At 44.8% G+C, this 20,665-nt stretch overlaps 1 protein-coding gene across 14 annotated transcripts in view; it reads right to left on the bottom strand.

Annotated features, from left to right (window-relative positions):
- LOC139584198 (transcription factor 7-like 2) overlaps positions 1 to 20,665 on the bottom strand; it is a 68,298-nt gene that overhangs the window by 4,351 nt on the left and 43,282 nt on the right. For 2 of the 14 annotated variants that reach the window (XM_071415763.1, XM_071415798.1), the window contains exons 4-12: positions 19,842 to 19,965; positions 16,098 to 16,185; positions 11,157 to 11,243; positions 9,978 to 10,097; positions 9,558 to 9,720; positions 4,776 to 4,883; positions 3,974 to 4,021; positions 843 to 891; positions 251 to 323 (exon numbers count right to left, since the gene is read on the bottom strand). In XM_071415763.1, the coding sequence (XP_071271864.1) occupies positions 251 to 323; positions 843 to 891; positions 3,974 to 4,021; positions 4,776 to 4,883; positions 9,558 to 9,720; positions 9,978 to 10,097; positions 11,157 to 11,243; positions 16,098 to 16,185; positions 19,842 to 19,965 (860 nt within the window). Of the gene's footprint in view, positions 1 to 49; positions 125 to 250; positions 324 to 842; positions 892 to 3,973; positions 4,022 to 4,775; positions 4,884 to 9,557; positions 9,721 to 9,977; positions 10,098 to 11,156; positions 11,244 to 16,097; positions 16,186 to 19,841; positions 19,966 to 20,665 lie in introns of all 14 variants that reach the window. The other 12 variants (XM_071415817.1, XM_071415826.1, XM_071415843.1 and 9 more) reach the window with 9 other exon arrangements.

The raw sequence follows: 20,665 nt of genomic DNA, 5'->3' as shown, positions 1-20,665 counted from the left end.
ACCCATCATCCCCACCTCTACACCCACAAATCCCTGAGGAGACACCCACCCCATCACCAGCCAGCAAAGCAGCTTTAGTTTCCAATACAGCCTCCTGGAACCCCAGTACGCTGGCGTTCTCTACCTGTAGGGGGCGACGTGGGTCACAGGGTTAGTGAGATGAGTGCATGCAGAGCACAGCAGTGGGCTGAGGCACGCTCACAGAGGAGGGAGAGAGGGGTAGCAGAGCGAGAGGGCGAGAGATACACACCTGCAGGGACCACACCAGTCCGTTTGTTGGTTGAGGCCGAAGCGAGCTCTGCATTTCTTAGGAGAGCCAGGGTCTGAGCACAAGGCAACATGCGCATGGGAAAGAAGTAAGGAAAGAGAGGAAGAGATGAAGAAAGAGAGAGAGAGAGAGAGAGAGTGAGAGAGAGTGAGAGAGAGAGAGAGAGAGAGAGAGAGCAGATCAGATCAGATCAGATTAGATAAAGAGGTCAGGGCAGACGTTGACGCATTGACAGAGATGGTAAATCAGAAAGCCATCAAACCAGACTGTTAGTGCCCAAGTCAACAACAACAACAACAACCCATAACTGCAGCCAGAACAGAGTAGAGGGAGCAGGAGCTCCATTCACAACAGGCATTGAGGTCACTAGGGAAGAGAGGAACACTTTAAGTGGGAAGTCTGCCATGCGTTCAAACTCTGCTAGTTAGAGTAGCAGAGACCCAGTCCGAGTAGAGGATAGTCGACCAGTGAAGTTGTTTCAAACGCTAGAATAGGGCTTGACGTTTTGGTATGTTGTATTGAAGCGTGGTGGTTTGGCCTGAGAGGATGTTGAAGGTTGTTAATTGAACATTACCTGTGGTGGAGTCCTGCTGCTTCTCTCTTTTTCTTCTCTTCTTCTTGCCCTGTTGGAACACACGACCAGACCCACAGAGAGTCAGTAGGGGGGACGGGGTCCTATACACCACCGGGACAGTATCTGTCAGTGACATCTCAATGAAGACCATGGGAGAACCACGTCGTGATATTCACCATGTTCATGAGACTTAAGTCAACTGTACCAGAGACGGCCCAATTCACAAGTCGTGGAATGGGGGTGAATGAGGGCACTTCATGATCACTCAGGCCACAAGTTACGATGACAGTAGAAGAGAAGGGAAAGAACTCGAATGATCTACAGTAATATTGCTGTAAACTCCATGGGCTATACAGTGGGGCCTTAATAGTATGGTTGGGGTTGTTCTCATGAAGAGAGTAATAAAGTCTCAAGTCTCATATTGGGGAGAGGATGTGGGAACAGCTCTTGGATGCCTAGACTCGTCTACCCTCACTGCTCCCTAAAGCATTGTGTGTGTGTGGTTACGGCTTGCGGAAGAAAACCCCACGACTGCGTAGGTGGACCTTCACTTCCTGTTTTGCTAACAGATCACATGACTACCCTGGTTTTCTGGCTTGTGTCTGGGAAGGGGTTAGACTGTAGCAGAGCTAGTGGTCCTTTGTTTCTCAGTTGGTAGAGCGTGACGCTTGTAACGTCAGGGTAGTGGGTTCGATTCCCTTGACCACCCATATGTAAAATGTATGCTTGACTAAGTCGCTTTGGATAAAATCGTCTGCTAACAAACTATCTGTTGATAAGCAACTGTTTGCTAAGTTGAGGGTTGTTGTTAGTGGATAGTTAGTTGACATTTTGATGACAGTTATTGAACATCTTATGTTCATTAATTAATATTAATATAATATATATAATAATAATAATATTATAATTAAATTAATTATTAAGTTGCTGCGTTCCGTGGTTGCCATGGCACCGTGAGGTAGCCTAGGCAGAGAGCTCATATTTTATTGTTTTTAAGTGTTTTTCATTGCATATTTGAATCAAACTTTTTTTTGTTTTTGATAACTTATTGATAGATGGGGCGGCAGGTAGCCTAGTGGTTAGAGCGTTGGACTAGTAACCGAAAGGTTGCAAGATTGAATCCCCGAGCTGACAAGGTGAAAATCTGTCGTTCTGCCCCTGAACAAGGCAGTTAACCCACTGTTCCTAGGCCGTCATTGAAAATAAGAATTTGTTCTTAACTGACTTGCCTAGTTAAATAATGGTAAAATAAAAAAAATTATTAACTGAAATATCTGGTGCTGACCCACGGAATTGCAGGACTGATTATGGCAAGCCAGTTTATATTTGGCTTGGCTAGCTAGCTAGCTAAAATTATTTTTGACCCCCTGCCCCAGTTCCTAGAAGCTTGTTTTGTTGAGGGCTTTTCTGAACCACTGCTGAGGTGAGGTGGTCTTACTGGCGTTTTACAGTGCCGAAGCATCACCCACGTGCGTGGTACATTTCAGTAGTGGACGATCCATCATACACTCTTAGAAAAAAAGGTGCTATCTAGAACCCAAATCGGTTCTTCCGCTGTCCCCATAGGAGAACCCTTTGAAGGAACCCTTGTTGGTTCCATGTAGAACCCCTTTGGTTCCAAATAGTAGCGTTTTGGGTTCCATGTAGAACCCTTTTCACAGAGGGTTCTACATTGAACCCAAAATGGTTCTATTTGGAATCAAAAAGGTTTTCCTATGGGGACAGCCAAAGAACCCTTTTGAAACCCTTTTTTCTAAGAGTGTACCTACGGAGGAGGAAGAGCTGTGACTGTTGAATATGACGAGGGGGCTGATGAAGAGCTCTGTGGCCTGTCTCTCTGATGTCTCTATCTCCCTGCCTGGCTGTACCATCTATGCTCCCTCCTCTCAAGATAATACATTTCTGAACTGCCTTTCATCTAAAGTTGTGGAAGAGCTTCGCCCAAGAACTGCCAAATCCCTATATTTGTTTTGTTAAATTGTTTTTTTGATTATTTTGTTTTTAAAGCGACTTTAAGATTTGACTTGTAATTAAAAGCTCTATATAAAATAAATGGATGATTATTATTATTATTGTTGGTAATATCTACTGAACATCTACCAACCATCTGCTTGGGACTATCCAAATAAAGTGTTATCTATACGGTCACAATAAAACATTGGTATTCAAACTTTTTCAGCGGCGAGTCCATTTTTTCAGCCAGAATATCCGGGGACCCCATTTTTCCCCCGAGAATTTCTCACGACCCCACCTCACCCCAAATGTAATGGCATTTGTAATGTAATGGCAAAACCGGTCAATTTCTTATCAAGGGGTCGCGACCTCGACTTTGAATACCACTGCTATAAAGTGTTACTATTTTATTATATTCTATTATTATAGAGTTTCCATTAGTTCTAATGTGTTTTGGGACAATATTGTCTCTGGCTATATTTTCCCATCTTTGAAATTAGAAGAAACATGCATGGAAACATACATTCAAGTGTTAAATAGTGACATTTATCTTCACATAAAAACATTATCCAGAGTACGTTGCATCATATTCATCTGATTTGATACGAAATCAGATGCAGCAGTAAAAGCTTCATGCACATTTCACCTCATTGAGAATGCCACCACGACCAGCTCGTAACCCTCTTTACCCTAACCAGCTAACTAACTATCCACAGCCAAGAGACAGAGAGAAATGAGAGAGCCAAGCCCCTATGGTGTGTTATGATACAAAACCCCAAACTTTAACAAGCCAAGGAAAGGAAAATAGGCTGTGTAAAAGATCTCCAGGAAAGCAATAAAGTGAGCCCTGTGAGACTCATCCTGTCTGTTTTCACATGGGGTGAGCGAACATTGGCAATTATGTAGTCCAGGAAAACCACCTCCCATTGAAACACATCCAGATACATAGCATAACTTACATAACATAAGCCACCTCCACCCCTCTGTGCCTGCCCTAAGGGAGGGTATAGCCTAATAATGGTCCCCCAAAGCCCAGAAAGCCTCTCCAGCCCAGCTCCCAGCTGTCCTCTCCCTCTCTACAGTCCGAACCCCACCGCCCCACCGCCTGAGGAGGAGAGCAAGCCAAAGCCACCCTGCTGTTAGTAGAGCGGGTAAGTGGGGTAAAATGTGTGCCCTACCCAATCAGCTTTATTCTTTTCCCCCGCGCCCTCTCTAAGGCCCGCCTCCTGGAAGAATTCAACAGCAACTTCACAATTGAGCACAGCACAGAAGGGTAGTTAAGCAGCATTAAGCTAACACACATAACATAGAGACGTTCTTAGAGACATGTCTCTCTAATACACATCATATTCATCTGCACAGTATTTGAAGCAAGGGATTCGCTACACTACTTCTTAACTCAGTCTACAAGCCCGCTACTAATTACAGATTTCACAGACAGTGCACTTATACTAAGGTCCAGTTACAACAGTACAAAGGTGCCCTCCATGTATATAACTACCAGTGGTTTAAAAACCTATTATAGTAATACAGAGATGAGAGGGGAGCGGGAGGTTTGTAGCTGACTGTGTAATGCTATGTGTAATAAAAGCGGAGCTCGTCATGCGTCCCTAACAGCAAAGCACTCAACAGCCAATTAAATCACCTCACTGAACAGCGCTGAACAGCCATGTCTGACCAACTAATGTCCAGTACGCTCTCTCTCATTCTCAAAACCCACTCTAAAGGAATGGCATGCCAAGAGATTATAACACTGGTCATAGAGGTTATAACGCTGGTCATAACACTATGGTCGTAAACTAGTCTCGCTAACAATGTCTGCACTGATACGTGACCAACTCTGGAAATGCTCCAAATAAAAATATGATTAGATACAATAGGTTGATATTTCTATGTGTAGCCACTAGCCTCATTGATTGACAGGTGGCAGGGTGGGGTGATCATGCTGCGTGTGTGTAACCAGGAAAAGGCGGGCCTTACGTAGTTGTCTCTGGCGGACCAGCTGGGGTAGAGCTGCATGTGTAGCTGCCGCTCCTTCCTGGCCAGCTCATAGTATTTGGCCTGTTCCTCCCGGGTCAGAGCGTGCCACTGCAGGGAAGAGACACACACACACACACACACACACACACACACACACACACACACACACACACACACACACACACACACACACACACACACACACACACACACACACACACACACACACACACAAGACAAAGATGCCATTTAGGTTTTGTTCATTAGCCTAGACCAGGGGTGTAAAACTCATTTTCCCCACGGGCCACATTCAGTCTTCATTGAGGTCCGGACAGCCGCACTTAAAATTGATATTTTCTCGCCATCAACATTAGCAAAAAATAGTCCTCTAAGTTGGACAGAGTGAAGAGACTAGAAATGTAGGTCCATTACCATTTCTACACAGTTTGATTTGGTTTTAGTTCGTTCAATGTCGTTTTATTTGGATCTGGCACCTGGCCTTGAGTTTGTGACACGTGGCCTAGACAATGACATGCACAATGGCAACTGTTGAGGCTAGGAGGGCTGAGGGAATGCGTTTATCTTATTACAATGCACTGGGTTCTTGGGGATCTTCAACGCTGCAGAAATGTGTTGGTACCCTTCCACAGATCTGTGCTTCGACACAATCCTGTCTCGGAGCTCTACGGTCAATTCCTTCGACCTCATGGCTTGGTTTTTGCTCTGACATGCACTGTCAACTGTGGGACCTTATATAGACAGGTGTGTGCCTTTCCAAATCATGTCCAATCAATTGAATTTACCACAGTCAAGTTGTAGAAACATCTCAAGGATGATCAATGGAAACAGGATGCACCTGAGCTTAATGTTGAGTCTCATAGCAAAGGGTCTGCATACTTATGAAAATGTGATATTTCAGTTTTTTTATACATTTGCAAAGATTTCTAAAAACCTGTTTTTGCTTTGTCATTATGGGGTATTGATGAGGATTTTTATTTATTTAATCCATTTTAAAATAAGGCTGTAACGTAACAAAATGTGGAAAAAGTGAAGGGGTCTGAATACTTTCCAAATGCACCGTATATTGTTTTATAAACTGGGTGGGTCAAGCCCTGAATGCTGATTGGCTGACAGTCGTGGTATATTGGACCATTTACCACGAGTATGACAAAACATTTATTTTTACTGCTCTAATTAGGGAAAGGGGGATACAGTGGCTTGCGAAAGTATTCACCCCCTTGGCATTTTTCATATTTTGTTGCAGTACAACCTGGAATTAAAATAGATTTTTTGGGGGGTTTGTATAATTTGATATACACAACATGCCTACCCCTAATATTTTTTTATTGTGAAACAAACCAAAAAATAAGACAAAAAACAGAAAACTTAATTATTCACCCCCCCAAAGTCAATACTTTATAGAGCCACCTTTTGCAGTAATTACAGCTGCAAGTCTCTTGGGGTATGTCTCTATAAGCTTGGCACATATAGGCACATTCTTCAAGGCAAAACTGCTCCAGCTCCTTCAAGTTGGATGGGTTCCGCTGGTGTACAGCAATCTTTAGATCATACCACAGATTCTCAATTGGATTGAGGTCTGGGCTTTGACTTGGCCATTCCAAGACATTTAAATGTTTCTCCTTAAACCCAAGTGTTGCTTTAGCAGTATGCTTAGGGTCATTGTCCTGCTGGAAGGTGAATCTCCGTCCCAGTCTCAAATCTCTGGAAGACTGAAATAGGTTTCCTTCAAGAATTTCCCTGTATTTTGCGCCATCCATCATTCCTTCAATTTTGACCAGTTTCCCAGTCCCTGCCGATGAAAAACGGAATGGTATTCTCGGGGTGATGGGAGGTGTTGGGTTTGCACCAGATATAGCGTTTTCCTTGATGGCCAAAAAGCTACATTTTTGTCTCATCTAACGAGAGTACCTTCTTCCATATGTTTGGGGAGTCTCCCACATGCCTTTTGGCGAACACCAAACGTGTTTGCTTATTTTTTTTCTTTTTCTGGACACTCTTCCATAAAGTCCAGCTCTGTGGAGTGTACGGCTTAAAGTGGTCCTATGGACAGATACTCCAATCTCCGCTGTGGAGCTTTGCAGCTCCTTCAGGGATATCTTTGGTCTCTTTGTTGCCTCTCTGATTAATGCCCTCCTTGCCTGGTCTATAAGTTTTGGTGGACGGCCCTCTCTTGGCAGGTTTGTTGTGGTGCCATATTCTTTCAATTTTTTAATAATGGATTTAATGTTGCCCTGTGGGATGTTCAAAGTTTCGGATTATTTTTTTATAACCTAATCTGTACTTCACCACAACTTTGTCCCTGACCTGTTTGGAGAGCTCCTTGGTTTTCTTGGTGCCGCTTGCTTGGTGGTGCCGCTTGCTTAGTGGTGTTGCAGACTCTGGGGCCTTTCAGAACATGTGTATATATACTGAGATCATGTGACAGATCATGTGACACTTAGATTGCACACAGGTGGACTTTATTTAACTAATTATGTGACTTCTGAAGGTAATTGGTTGCACCAGATCTTATTTAGGGGCTTCATAGCAAAGGTGGTGAATACATATGCACTCACCACTTTTCCGTTTTTTTATTTTTTTTTACATTTTTCATTTCACTTCACCAATTTGGACTATTTTGTCCATTACATGAAATCCAAACCTAAATCCATTTAAATTACAGGTTGTAATGCAACAAAATCGGAAAAATGCCACGGGGTTGAATACTTTTGCAAGGCACTGTACCTAGTCAGTTGTACAATTGAATTCCTTCAACTGAAATGTGTTTTCTGCATTTAACCCAAACCCTCTGAATCAGAGAGGTGCAGGGGGCTGCCTTAATCAACATCCATGTCTTCAGCGCCTGGGGAACAGTGGGTTAACTGCCTTGCTCAGGGGCAGAACGACAGATTTTTACCTTGTCAGCTTGGGGATTCAATTCAGCAACCTTTTGGTTACTGGCCCAACACTCTAACCACTAGGCTACCTGCTTACGTTGGTAACCAGTTTATAATAGCAATAAGGGCTGTGGTATACTCTGTGTTGCGTCGAGCCTTAGAACAGCCCTTAGCCTTGGCATATTGGCCATATACCACACCTCCTCGGGCCTTATTGCTTAATTATACCATGGCATTGCTGAATAACTTGAAGTACATTCTAGAGCGTGCGTTTCTTTCCTTATAACACACGGTATGTTTGCATGGTAGAATTCAATGGCTATAGTTAATTTTTTACATGTTTTGTTTGAGCTGCTTTTGAAAGCAAAAGTAGAATTGAAAACAGTATTGGTATTGTTGAATTAGATTTTCATAATAGCAAGCTAGGACTGATGGTTTGGTTACCAGTCTGTTTGTTTGGTTACCACGGCAACTACTGTAGCTATCTAGTAAACTTGCTAGCTACTTCAGTGGACGTTGAACACATTTCCAACAGCAAATTAAACCATTTCTAGTGGTAAATGTGTTAAATTATAGCCATGGTATAAAAGGGATAATCAACTCGGGGCTCCATGCGTTCTCTGGAAAATAATGCAACTCTGTGCAAGGTCAGTTCCACTCCGCTAGCGCGTCGTGGAACACACCTTCAATGTCTTTCATTATTCTCCTTAGAACTCTAATTAAGTGATAATGCCCGATAAGCCGGTGTTTGGAGGATATATTGGCAAACTGTGCCAAGATATACTCCAAACACCGGCTTCGAGGGCATTATCACTTTTATACAACGGGTTACCAACTTATTCATACTATTTAATCATTTCACAAGATATAGTGACATTGGATAGATGAAGGGCCACTGTGAAAAGTTCTGAGACAGACAACATCATGTAAGACAAAGGAGCTGATCGTGAACTACAGGAAAAGGCGGGCCGAACAGGCCCTCATTAACATCAACGGGGCTGTAGTGGAGCGGGTTGAGAGCTCCAAGTTCCTCGGTGTCCACATCACCAACAATCTATCATGGTCTTAACATACCAAGACAGTCGTGAAGAGGGCACGACAAAACCTTTTCCCCCTCAGGAGACTGAAAAGATTTGGTATGGGTCCCCAGATCCTCAAAAAGTTATACAGCTGCACCATCGAGAGCATCCTGACCGGTTGCATCACCGCCTGGTATGGCAACTGCTCGGCATCTGACCGTAAGGCGCTACAGAGGGTAGTGCGTACGGCCCAGTACATAACTGGGGCCAAGCTTCCTGCAATCCAGGACCTATATAATAGGCGGTGTCAGAGAAAAGCCCATAAAATTGTCAGAGACTCCAGTCACCCAAGTCATAGACTATTTACTCTGCTACCGCACGGCAAGCGGTACCGGACCACCAAGTCTAGGTCCAAAAGGGTCCTTAACAGCTTCTACCCCCAAGCCATAAGACTGCTGAACAATTAATCAAATGGCCACCGTACTATTACATTGACCCCCCCCCCCCATAGTTTATTTGGTAAATATTTTCTTGAACTGCACTGTTGTTAAGGGCTTGTAAGTAAGCAAGTAAGGTCTACACTTGTTGTATTCAGCGCATGTGACAAATAAAGTTTGATTTGATTTGATGATATTCATCCCATTGATATATTTCTGTATCTTGGTCAATGGTATCATATGCAGCAGTCAGTCGTGCAGGGGGTAACTCACATTACTGAGATATTCCTCTCAAGTCCATCTCTCATGTGTGAAATCAACAGCAGGGGTTGAGACGAGGGATTTGGGAATGAGTCTCTTTGCTGCATGAGTATTCATGGATGTATGTGTGTGTTTTAGTGTGTGTGTGTGTGTGTGCTCGCTGCTCACCCTTCTGCCAAGTATCTGGTTGATGGCAGCGCTCTCCTTCAGCGTGCACTCAGCGATCACCTTGGCCCTCATCTCCTTCATGTACAGCATGAAAGCATTCAGAGGCTTCTTGATCACTGGCTTCTTAGGCTCCTTCTCCCGCTTGGGCTCCTGGTGTGGCTTACTGAGGGGGGGGGGGGGGGAGGAGCAGAGCAGAGCAAAACAAACAAGATCAACAGGGACACCCGTGGTGAATATGTACACAAGAACATCAAAACAGTAAGGCGCTATTCATCTATCTAAGCTTTTGATACACTTTCAATGCATCAATGAGATACTATAATATTGTATGCCATGTAGCTAGCACACACAGATCACACATCTCCTTTGACAGACACGTGTGTCATTGTAGAGACAGGAGTTCACCATGGGGGTACTTACGCGTACATGTTCCTGTCGTAATGGTCATGATGGTCCTGTTTGCCTGAAGGTGGCACGATGGCTGGATGGGGGATCCCCGTTGAGTGCATGCCTGGCCCTAGCATCAGAGAGTGAGAGAACCTAGAAGGGGAGAGACAGAGGGAGGGCGAGAGAGAGACAAAGAGAGACAGAGACCAAAGGATCAGACAATATGTTTTGTCTTTATATATGGCAACGTGAACATGAAGCGCTGAAGCACGCGGGCGGTTGGTTGGCCCTGAAAGAATGGGCTTCCTGGCAGTCCTCTCAGAGCGTTAAGACTGTGAGAAGTCTCTTCCAACGCCAGCAGATGGAGCTGTGGTCACACTCAGACAAAAGCTAGGCGGCGCTGTAGATACAGTAGATAACATGAATGTACTTGCTCTACTTTTCATTAGTGTTTCGTTAAAGGCTTCTTTTCAGTGTGTTATTTTCTGAGATTCATATTGTTGATGACATCTATTTATTCATTATTGGATTGGGAATGAAAAGTGCCATTTACTGAAACTTTACTGAACGTTTTAGTTGCAATGTTGGAAATGTGTTTTTTTTTTGGATTTCCTGAAATTCATATTTGATATACCTGGTCATTAAATGTATTTTCTGATTTATACAATTCCAAAGACATCATTCTTCTAGTGTAAAATAAACATTTCAAATCCTACAGTTTCACCCTGAACTGATGGGAATGAGAGAACGCGGTGTGACATAGATGTTTGGTGACATTTAAATGTGAACCACGTCTCCAGTTGGATTTATTTCTGAAGCTAACTGAGCTAGCATGTTTGGCTCGCCAGTTACAGTAACAGAGGAGCGATCTCATGACTGAGCCTTTGCCTAAAATAACAACAGTCAACAGCAGACAGTTTGCAGTGGCGTATAGCGTCTCTCTTTGTCACAGCAACAGGAGACACACTGCTGCACTCACACTTCCGTCCAGGAGAACAGACGGGTTTGTCTCTTCATGTGTGTCCCCACACAGTTGCAGGGTAGTTTATAGCAGTTGGCACACAGAAAGACAGGACACACATTGCGGAGGCACCTGTACAAGGCAATAGCGAAGGGCACATGGTAGGTGGGAGGAGTAGAAGCATTGGTCTGGAAGGGGTATGTACTTTGCGATTCCCTCCCCAGACTGAAGCGGCTCAGCTCATACTGTACCTGGGGTAGGAAGAGCTGTTGGGGAGACTGGAGGAGTAGGGCTGTCTGAATCCACATGAGGACAGGGGATAGACAGGCTGACTTTGCCTGTGGTTGGGAGGACAAATAGGGATGCAACAGGGTTCAACTAGGCTGCTGACCAAATCCTCACTGCCTAACTTCTGACAATATGTTTAGACCAGTGGAGGCTGCTGAGGGGAGGACGGCTCATAATAATGGCTGGAACGGAGCAAATGGAATGGCATGGAACACATAGAAACCATCTGTTTGATACCATTCCAGGGACCTCCATCATATGTTAGCAAAACATGATGTCGAAGTCAAGAAAGCTTACCAGCAGCCAGTGGCACTTGCCGCACTGGTAGCCTATTCGCCTATGTCAGATAATCCAGTGAGTGTAATTGGTTCCAATAAGTGTAATTTGCTCAATATTAGGAGTTTAGAAATGAAGTTGACATCATTAGAAAGAATATATTTTCCTATGTTCTACTGTAGGTATGTAATTCAAAATGAGTTGATTCTGTTATTGCTAGCGATATTCATAAAAACATTGGTGGGGGAAAAACAACACTTAAAAACAAAATATACAAATATTTTTGCGGACCCTGGTTGAATAGCCCTGCTATAGGTATATACGGGCAGTCTGAGTTCTCAGTCTGTGTACTAGCTAGCTAATGAGGGGCTTGATCATGACTGGTTATGGAGTTAAGTCCATCCTAATGTACCAGTATTGTTTCCGTCCCTCTCCTCGCCCCAACCAGGGCTTGAGCCAAGGACCCTCTGAACACATTTCCAACTGCCACCCAAGAAACCTCATTATCTATTGCACCACAAAAGCTGTGTCCCTTGCAGAGCAAGGGAAACAACTACTTCTAGTTCTCAGCGCGGGTGACGTCACCAACTGAAAGACCAAAGACGAGGAGCGAAGTCGGGAGGTGCATCTCTGCGACAGTAGAAAGTCGGACACTGGTGTGGTTTCCCAACAGCAAGGCTGAGTGGAACATGGCAGTGTTGCTATTGTTTATAAAAGTTGTTCTTTATAATGTCGATATAGGAATGTCTCCAACCCCACACACTCACAAACTGAAAATATATGTGTGTACGTTGTACAATCAACTGGTGAGAGAGAGAGCCTGAAATGTTACATTCATTTGTACATATCCACTGTATACATGTATTGCGGCAAAGTTGGTTCCTGTTCCAGTCACATCTTTGGTCACGTTCGCGTGGGTCAAACAAAAACACCATAATGGTTGGTTGACAATACAGCCTCCCACAGTGCAGGCGATGGCTGCAGGATGAAGTTGGTGAACAGCAACTGCAGAAACTTGCAGGCGACTGCTGTCAGAAATTCATGACCTTTGATCACGTGATTTTTGTAAAGTTCATGGAGTCAACATGTAGGCGCAAGTCGAAAATGTTTATCCCCATAATGCAGCACACTTTGGTCACCGACTTGACACATGTGATCTGCTCGAACGCCCCCACAATGTTGAATCTTCCAACAAAAGCTAACTAGCAAGCTACTGTAGCTAGTAGTGCTAATGCCTACATCATTATGAATATTCACGAGTCATTGCAGTAGCCTCCTGAGTCAGCTGCTGTACTCAGCTGACCCAACGATCGCGGAGAAACATTCTGATCTACGGACTGATTTCTGATAACAGTCGGTTCCTCTTAATTGTGGGGCTGCATGTCTACAACTTTAGGGTAATTGAAACAGGCTAAGTAAGTTTTTTATGTCAGTGACGGAAAAGCTAGCTAACTAGCTAGCTAACTATGTCAGGAGCCTAAGTTAACAGTTAGCTACACAGCTGATGAAGTGCCTGGCGACTAACGTCCTGAATTTGTGCAGGAGATAGCCACTGGTATGTTTCTATTTTCTCACAATTGCAAACTATTAAATCACTGTCACAGCATTTGTAATAATTTAGCTATCTAGTTGTTCTTCCTATTTCATGGAGAGTCACACGAGAGCGCAGCGATATAAAAAATGTGGAACTATGTTTTCAAATTTGAATATGAGTTCCACGTCCTACAAGAGAGAGAGATCGGTTGAGGGATGAGGTTCGTTTCCTTATTCAAACGGTTATTACAGTGACATTTGGCTTGCCAATTACCATCATCCAATATTCCATGACCCTATATAGAGTATCTCTGGCTCTTAGGAGCCATGAACAGGGCGACCATGTCTATTGTGTATTGTGTATAGTTTAAAAAGGCTTCTAATTTTTGTAATGTCCAATATTACATTTCAGACTTGATTTGCCCTAACAAAAATGTATCAACCCCTACAAAAATGTCCATTAATTATAATCCACAAAATAATTCAAATTTCCTGTTGCTGCAAGATTATTTTCCTACTGTGAGAAACTGGTCAAATTAAGATTCTACACCTGTATAGCATGACTGTGTGAAGGGTGGTGGATGGATGCATGGGGGGGCAGGAATCTTTGATATGCAGCAGCACCCCCTTTCCCAGCCCTCCTCAGCCCCAGGAGGTCCCTGAGATCAAGGAAGGCAGAGGAGGCTCAGTGTCAGGGAGGCTCCCAGGTCCAGAGGGTTCTCTCAGGGAGGGATTCACTTGCTAATCCCAGCCAACAGGCCCATTAGGAGCAACATCCACATCCAGGACCCAACTAACACCTCTCCTCTCCACAGCCCTGTCTGTCCTCTGCTGGGGAGAGAACATTTCCTGTTTGTGTTGAGGCACGGATGGGGTTTTTCTGTGTATTTGCATACCGATAGATTTGTGATTTGTCCCTCTCATGTCCCTTTAAGAGTACCAACTATTCAAACTCTATAGAGAAATCTCAATCCATTTTTTTACTTAGACCTGTATCTGAACTTCTTTGAAACAAATTAACTGTGAAACGTATTGCAATCTGCTAGGCTGTGCCTACAGTGGGCTGCCTAGCTTCATGTGGAAAGAAGACAATACACATCCTCCCAGGCCCCAGTCACGTGCCATACGGTGGCTGGAGTGAGTCACATCCAGTTCTTTGTCATCTCCTTTCCTTGCTCTCTCTTTCCCCACACAAAGAGGGACACAAGAAAACCAAACAAATGCATAATCTGCACTAAGAAGATTACGAGTTTGTAAACAAGATGATTTGTTGACAATACCACAGAAACTCCACAGTGGCCATTGACTGTTTGAAATAAAAGTCAGTGAGAGAGAGCCCAGAGAAATAGCAGACCTCTGCCTCGTGCGGACGGAGCCTGCCTAGGGAGTGGCAAAGTCCTCCACCAGCTTTAAAGAAACACAGCATGGATGTGAATGGAAGTAGTATTAGCTGTCATTCTATTATGGTGAACCAAATCCCCATCACATTTAAGATAAGCCCACAATTGTTCAGGGGGATTCGCTCAAAGTTATTCTGCCAGTTACAGATTTTTAATACATGGATTTGTAAAGTTGAGCTCAAGTCAATGGATGGATTGTTAGCCACAGCGTGTCTGAGATTATGGGTGTTAAAACATGTTCTGATTTGGCATCGTATCCACTTTCTGTGATAGTGCCTTAGAGGCCGGGAAGACAAGGGAAGACAGTAGTTTCATTTTGAGAGTGGAACACCAGGCTAGATATGATCAATGAATCAGGGCGTTCGTATCTTAGGAAGTGAACTATTCAATCACCAATTTTGTCACGATAACCAGCTTTATAGGAGCTACTAACTGTGTGGGATGAAGTGGTTTGTATTTGTATTTATTATGGACCCCCATTAGCTGCTGCGAAGGCATATCTACAGTACAAAAGCCATGTGTACGTGTGTGTATAGTGCGTATGTTATTGTGTGTGTGTGTATGCACGTGTCTGTGCCTATGTTTGTGTTGCTACACAGTCCCTGCTGTTCCATAAGGTGTATTTTTAATCTGTTTTAAAAAAAATCTGATTCTACTGCTTGCATTAGTTACTTGATGTGGAATAGAGTTCCATGTAGTCATGGCTCTATGTAGTACTGTGCGCTTCCCATAGTCTGTTCTGGACTTGTGAAGAGACCTCTGGTGGCATGTCTTGTGGGGTATGCATTGGTGTCTGAGCTGTGTGCCAGTAGTTCAAACAGACAGCTCGGTGCATTCAATATGTCAATACCTCTCATGAATACAAGAAGTGATGAAGTCAATCTCTCCTCCACTTTGAGCCAGGAGAGATTGACATGTATATTATTAATGTTAGCTCTCTGTGTACATCCAAGTGCCAGACGTGCTGCCCTGTTCTGAGCCAATTTCAATTTTCCTAAGTCCTTTTTTTGTGGCACCTGACCACACGACTGAACAGTAGTCCAGGTGCGACAAAACTAGAGCCTGTAGGACCTGCCTTGTTGATAGTGCTGTAAGAAGGCATAGTAGTGCGTTATTATGGACAGACTTCTCCCCATCTTAGCTACTGTTGTATCAATATGTTCTGACCATGACAGTTTACAATCCAGGGTTACTCCAAGCATTTTAGTCACCTAGTTGAGGTTTAGGGTTTAGTGAATGATTTGTCCCAAATACAATGCTTTTAGTTTTAGAAATATTTAGGACTAACTTATTCCTTGCCATCCACTCTGAAACTAACTGCAGCTCTTTGTTAAGTGTTGCAATCATTTCAGTCGCTGTAGTAGCTGACGTGTATAGTGTTGAGTCATCTGCATACATGGCTTTACTCAAAGCCAGTGGTATGTCGTTAGTAAAGATTGAAAAAAGTAAGGGTCCTAGAGAGTTGCCCTGGGGATTTCCTGATTCTACCTGGATTATGTTGGAAAGGCTTCCATTAAAGAACACCATGCAAAAAAAGTATTGAGTAGCGGAGGTGAAACTGGATTGGTTGATGTACGTGTGCGAGAGAGTATATGTGTGTGTGTGTGTGTGTGTACTTGAGAGTATGTGAGTGTGTGTGTGTGTGTGTGTGCACGAGAGAGAGAGTGTGTATGTGTGTGTGTGCGTGAGACTTACCAGCCCATGGAGGGGGGCATCTGTCCCACACCGCCCTGAGGTAGGGAGTAGAAGCCTGAGATGTCCTGGGACTGGTGCCTGTGAACGCCTGGAGGGGACACACAGGAGAAGACAGGCTTGTTAACTCAGGGCCCTTGACTCAGCAAGGGCCTCATTACCTGGCTGGGAACCTACCATTACACACACAGGTCAATCACACAACCTCCCCCATTCTCATACACCCCTACTGGGAGGGTCAAGGGGGTGTTGAAGTACGATGTACGAGAACTAAGGCCTAAAGTCAGCCCTCCAGCATCTTGTTGAACCACTACCAAGTGAAATGAAGAAACTCAGAGCCGTGAACTATGTTCTTTGTTTCCACTCCTTTGTAACAGCCAGTTTCCTGTGAACACGACTTTGACATTCTGAGCTTACGTCGTCTTCTCCTAGGGCAAGCAGTTTTACTGTCTGGCCCCTGCTGCTTGCATCGCACCACCAACAATTGTCTCATGGCAAAGAGGGATCTTGATCCAAGCTACAAGTTCCTTCCCATGATGTGTCAGTCAATCAGAAGCCTGTGAGGTTAGGACCCCACTCACTGCTTCACCCCGCTCCACAGACACCCACCCTACTGACGCTCGCTAGGCCAGGCAGCGAAATGGTTTTAATAAACGGGACGTTTCCCATTATCGAGTCGGCCGACATAAAAGAGCAGCGTCCCGAAACAAAACAAAAAAAAGGCTCTCTCTGTGCCTTTCAAAGGAAGTCCTTTGTCAACAGCGAGCACCTAGCACTTAAGCGCAACCCGAAGGTAACCTATATTTGTTGCAGAAGAATGCTGCAGATTACTGTAATTTGCCGTCGCTGCAGGCCTGTTTCTGGACTGGATCATTTAGAAATCTGAAGGACTGGAATGTACCGCTCTCGTCCCTCCCGTCCTCCTAAAAAAGCCTCTGTCCCTCGTGTACAGACCACTGTGCGGTCTCAATCTCTACTCTCCCAACACAGTTACGTCACAATAAGAGGTCTCCAGAAACAACTTTAACCCCGCTTGATATTTCATGCGTTTATGACGGAGTCAACTTCAATTCTTAGCCTTTCAAAAAAAAAAAAAAACCCTACATTTAACTTTAACTTGAATCTATCCAGGTAAATTCAAAATGAAATGTCACTTTTGTTTTATTTATCGGTTAAAATGTAGTAATTGCACTGTTTTGTTTCTTTAACATTTCTGACGGTAAAGAAAAACATGAAATACATTGAAACAAACATCCGTGAAATGACATCAGACATAAGATCGTTCAGTTAACTGAATCTTTCAGGTGCAAGATAAAACAACGTAGTCAAATAACCCCTCGATAGGTTTCTAGGATACACGGCTCAAAAGAGCATTTCAATACTGACAACCTGTTACTGTAGCCAAAACCACAGAAAGAGAAACTGTTATTGTATCGGAATCCAAAATGACTGGACAGTAGCTCTTGTGCTGTGCCTGAAAAAAGACCCAAAGACCCGTAGAGTACAGTGCATTACAGTAGCTTTCGTTTATCCTGTACTTTTCTATTTTTCACTCTGTACTTCACCCTAGCGCAGGCAAAGCTGCACACGTAAACAAACGTGACGACATGGTCTGACTTTGATCGTTTGGTATGATGGTTGACACTGAATGACTAATAGTCAATGTCTGTCGTGAATGTACTGACTGACAGATTGACTGACATGCAGACAGAATGGCTGGCTGGCTGAGTGGGGTAATGGAACATGGATGGAGAGTACTTGAAGGGACACTTGTCAGAGAAGCTGCTGGAAACTCCGACTGATTGTCAGCTGCAGTCTCTGTACACTGCAAAGTAAGGTACTGTGTGAAATCAATGTGAGGATACTGAGGTAGGCCTGCAGCGCAAGGTGTGTGGTAAGAGGGGTGAGGTGTGATGGTGTCTGAGGTAAGAGGATGTAGCACAGTAACAGGGGTGAGGTGAGATGGTGTCAGAAGGAGGTAAGGAGGTATCAGCTGTGTACAGGTAGGGCCAGACCTCTCATTATGGGGTGAGTCACTGGTTCTCGGCCCTCGCGTCACCCCTGGGCATTGGCACGTTACCTAGCTGCTACACCGCTCAGCCCCAGTCTAGAAAAGGAATGGGAGAGCAGGGGAATTCCAGCTGGAAACTGAGAGAGGTTGTCTGGGCTGGGGCCTGCTGCCTTGCTCTGTCTGTGAGAGGGGGTTTTGTCTCTCTGCGCCTGCCCGTCTCTCAGAGTGGACAGAGATAGGCCCTGACGCAGGCAGCGGCACTGACAGACAGACCCAGTCTTGGCCAAACTACAGCCACACTCCAACACTGATTGCTATTCAGCCAGAGTCAGTCTTTACCAGAGTGATGCAAGATTACATTTTCATTGGCTTGTTAATTAAAGTGTGACTCCGGCTGTGTTCGGCTTAAAATGGCATTTTCATCCCACTGAAAATGAATCGGATCCATTGAATTGACAAAGATGAACTCAAACACATTTGTCACCTCTCTCTCTCTCTCTCTGGATTTGAGTAGCATCTTCGTGGGAGATGTTTAGAAGCGTGATGGAGTGAGCGCGGTGGGTGTGGGTCTGTGAGTGACTATGCGAGCCAAGTGTGCGAGCGACTGTGTAAGAGTAGCGTGCTAAGCAGAACCTTCCTTGTGTGCTGCCGAGATGGCCCTGTGTGATTGTCACCTAATTGCTCCCAGCTGTGTGTGTGTGTGTGTGTGTGTGTGTGTGTGTGTGTGTGTGTGTGTGTGTGTGTGTGTGTGTGTGTGTTTGAGAGGGGGTTGTGTGGCAAGCGGCCCCTCGTGGGGAAGGGACCACTTCAAGTGCGGTGGTGGGACCGCTGGAGGCTCACTGGAAAGAAGGGCCTGTCTCTGGGCTGCACCATTTCTCCCAGATAGTGCACTACTTTTGACCAGGGCCTATAAGGAATAGGGTGTCATTTGGGATGCAGCCCATCTCTGGGCTGCAGCTGCTGCTCGGCTCCACCGCTGCAGCTCAGGAACCAGGGGTGGAAGTGTGTGTGCGTGCGTGCGTGCGTGCGTGCGTGCGTGCACGTAATATGCTATTAATAAGGGCCCAGAGTTTTTCATGGTAAGGTCATAGCAGTGGCACAGTACATGTCTGACTTAAGAGAAGTGAGAGGCTCCACAGAGGCATCGGCCCAAGTAGATGGTGAAAGGGGAACCATATTCTTCTTTCAGGATTGTTGTTCAAATTCAGATGGAAGTACTACTTCAATTAGATACAGGTGAAATAATGACCATATAAAATGGGAATCGAGAAGGACCGTGGACTATTGTATTACTCTGCTATGGTGACTGACAGGAGAAGTCAGGCCTTCCCACTCATCTGGCTAGTGTGAGTTATGATGAGGGAGATGATGATAAGGGCGATGATGATGAGGGAGACGATGATGAGGGAGACGATGATGAGGGAGACGATGATGAGGGAGACGATGATGAGGGAGACGATGATGAGGGAGATGATGATGAGGGAGATGATGATGAGGGAGACGGTGATGAGGGAGACGATGATGAGGGAGATGATGATGAGGGAGACGGTGATGAGGGAGATGATGATGAGGGAGATGATGATGAGGGAGACGGTGATGAGGGAGACGATGATCATGAGGGAGATGATGATCATGAGGGACATGGAGATGATGAGGGAGATGATGATGAGGGAGATGGTAATGAGGGAGATGATGATGAGGGAGATGATGATGAGGGAGATGATTGGGTGACCTACCTTTCTGGCTCATGTCTGTGGGCAGGTGAGGGGGGCTGGGGTTGAAGTGGTCGTTGCTGTACGGCAACAGGGACGTCAGGGGGTGCATCCCGTGAGACTGCTGGACCACCGAAACTTTGTTGGACTGCAACAGAGAGAGATAGAGAGAGAGAGAGCACGAAAGAAAGAAAGAGTGTGAGAGAGAGACAGAGAAGGAGAGAGAGAATGAGAGGCGGTCGTCATTTTAAGCATGGCTTGGAACAAACAGATGTGCTTTGGAGGCTGAATACATTTGCTCCCATTGGGTTGGCTGGGGATTCAGGGAGGGGTGGAGGGTGTGGGGGTACATTTGATCGATAGGCCTTTGATGATCAAGGGAGGTTGCGTGAGAGCTTGTTTGCTTTCATGTTTCTGTTTACAAATGTCTTTCAATAACTTACGTGAAATCCAGTTATTTCTAATGCTAACAGCATGCTGTGTGACATATGATATGTCACAGCGGTTACCATGTTGGAGGTATTCGCCCGTTCTTGGACACAGTTGCAATAGCAGAGCCTTTCATATTTGTTGTGTGTGTGTGTGTGTGTGTGTGTGTGTGTGTGTGTGTGTGTGTGTGTGTGTGTGTGTGTGTGTGTGTGTGTGTGTGTGTGTGTGTGTGTGTGTGTGTGTGTGTGAAGGTTTGGCAGAGGCATTGATTTTCATGTGTATGTACATATTTATGAAAAAGTTTTCCCCGCTGCTCTGAAGACTCCAGCAGCAGCACTACTGAGAGAGGCTCGTCCTGCTGCTTCACATTGCCCCCTGCTGTTTTACAAAGCGAATGCCTTATCACTTTAAGGCAGTTC

The sequence above is a fragment of the Salvelinus alpinus genome, chromosome 1 (assembly GCF_045679555.1).
Source record: "Salvelinus alpinus chromosome 1, SLU_Salpinus.1, whole genome shotgun sequence".
In the NCBI taxonomy this organism is placed as follows: domain Eukaryota; kingdom Metazoa; phylum Chordata; class Actinopteri; order Salmoniformes; family Salmonidae; genus Salvelinus; species Salvelinus alpinus.
Note: the sequence above shows the minus strand (reverse complement) of the source record. Positions and strands in the feature narration are given on the sequence as shown.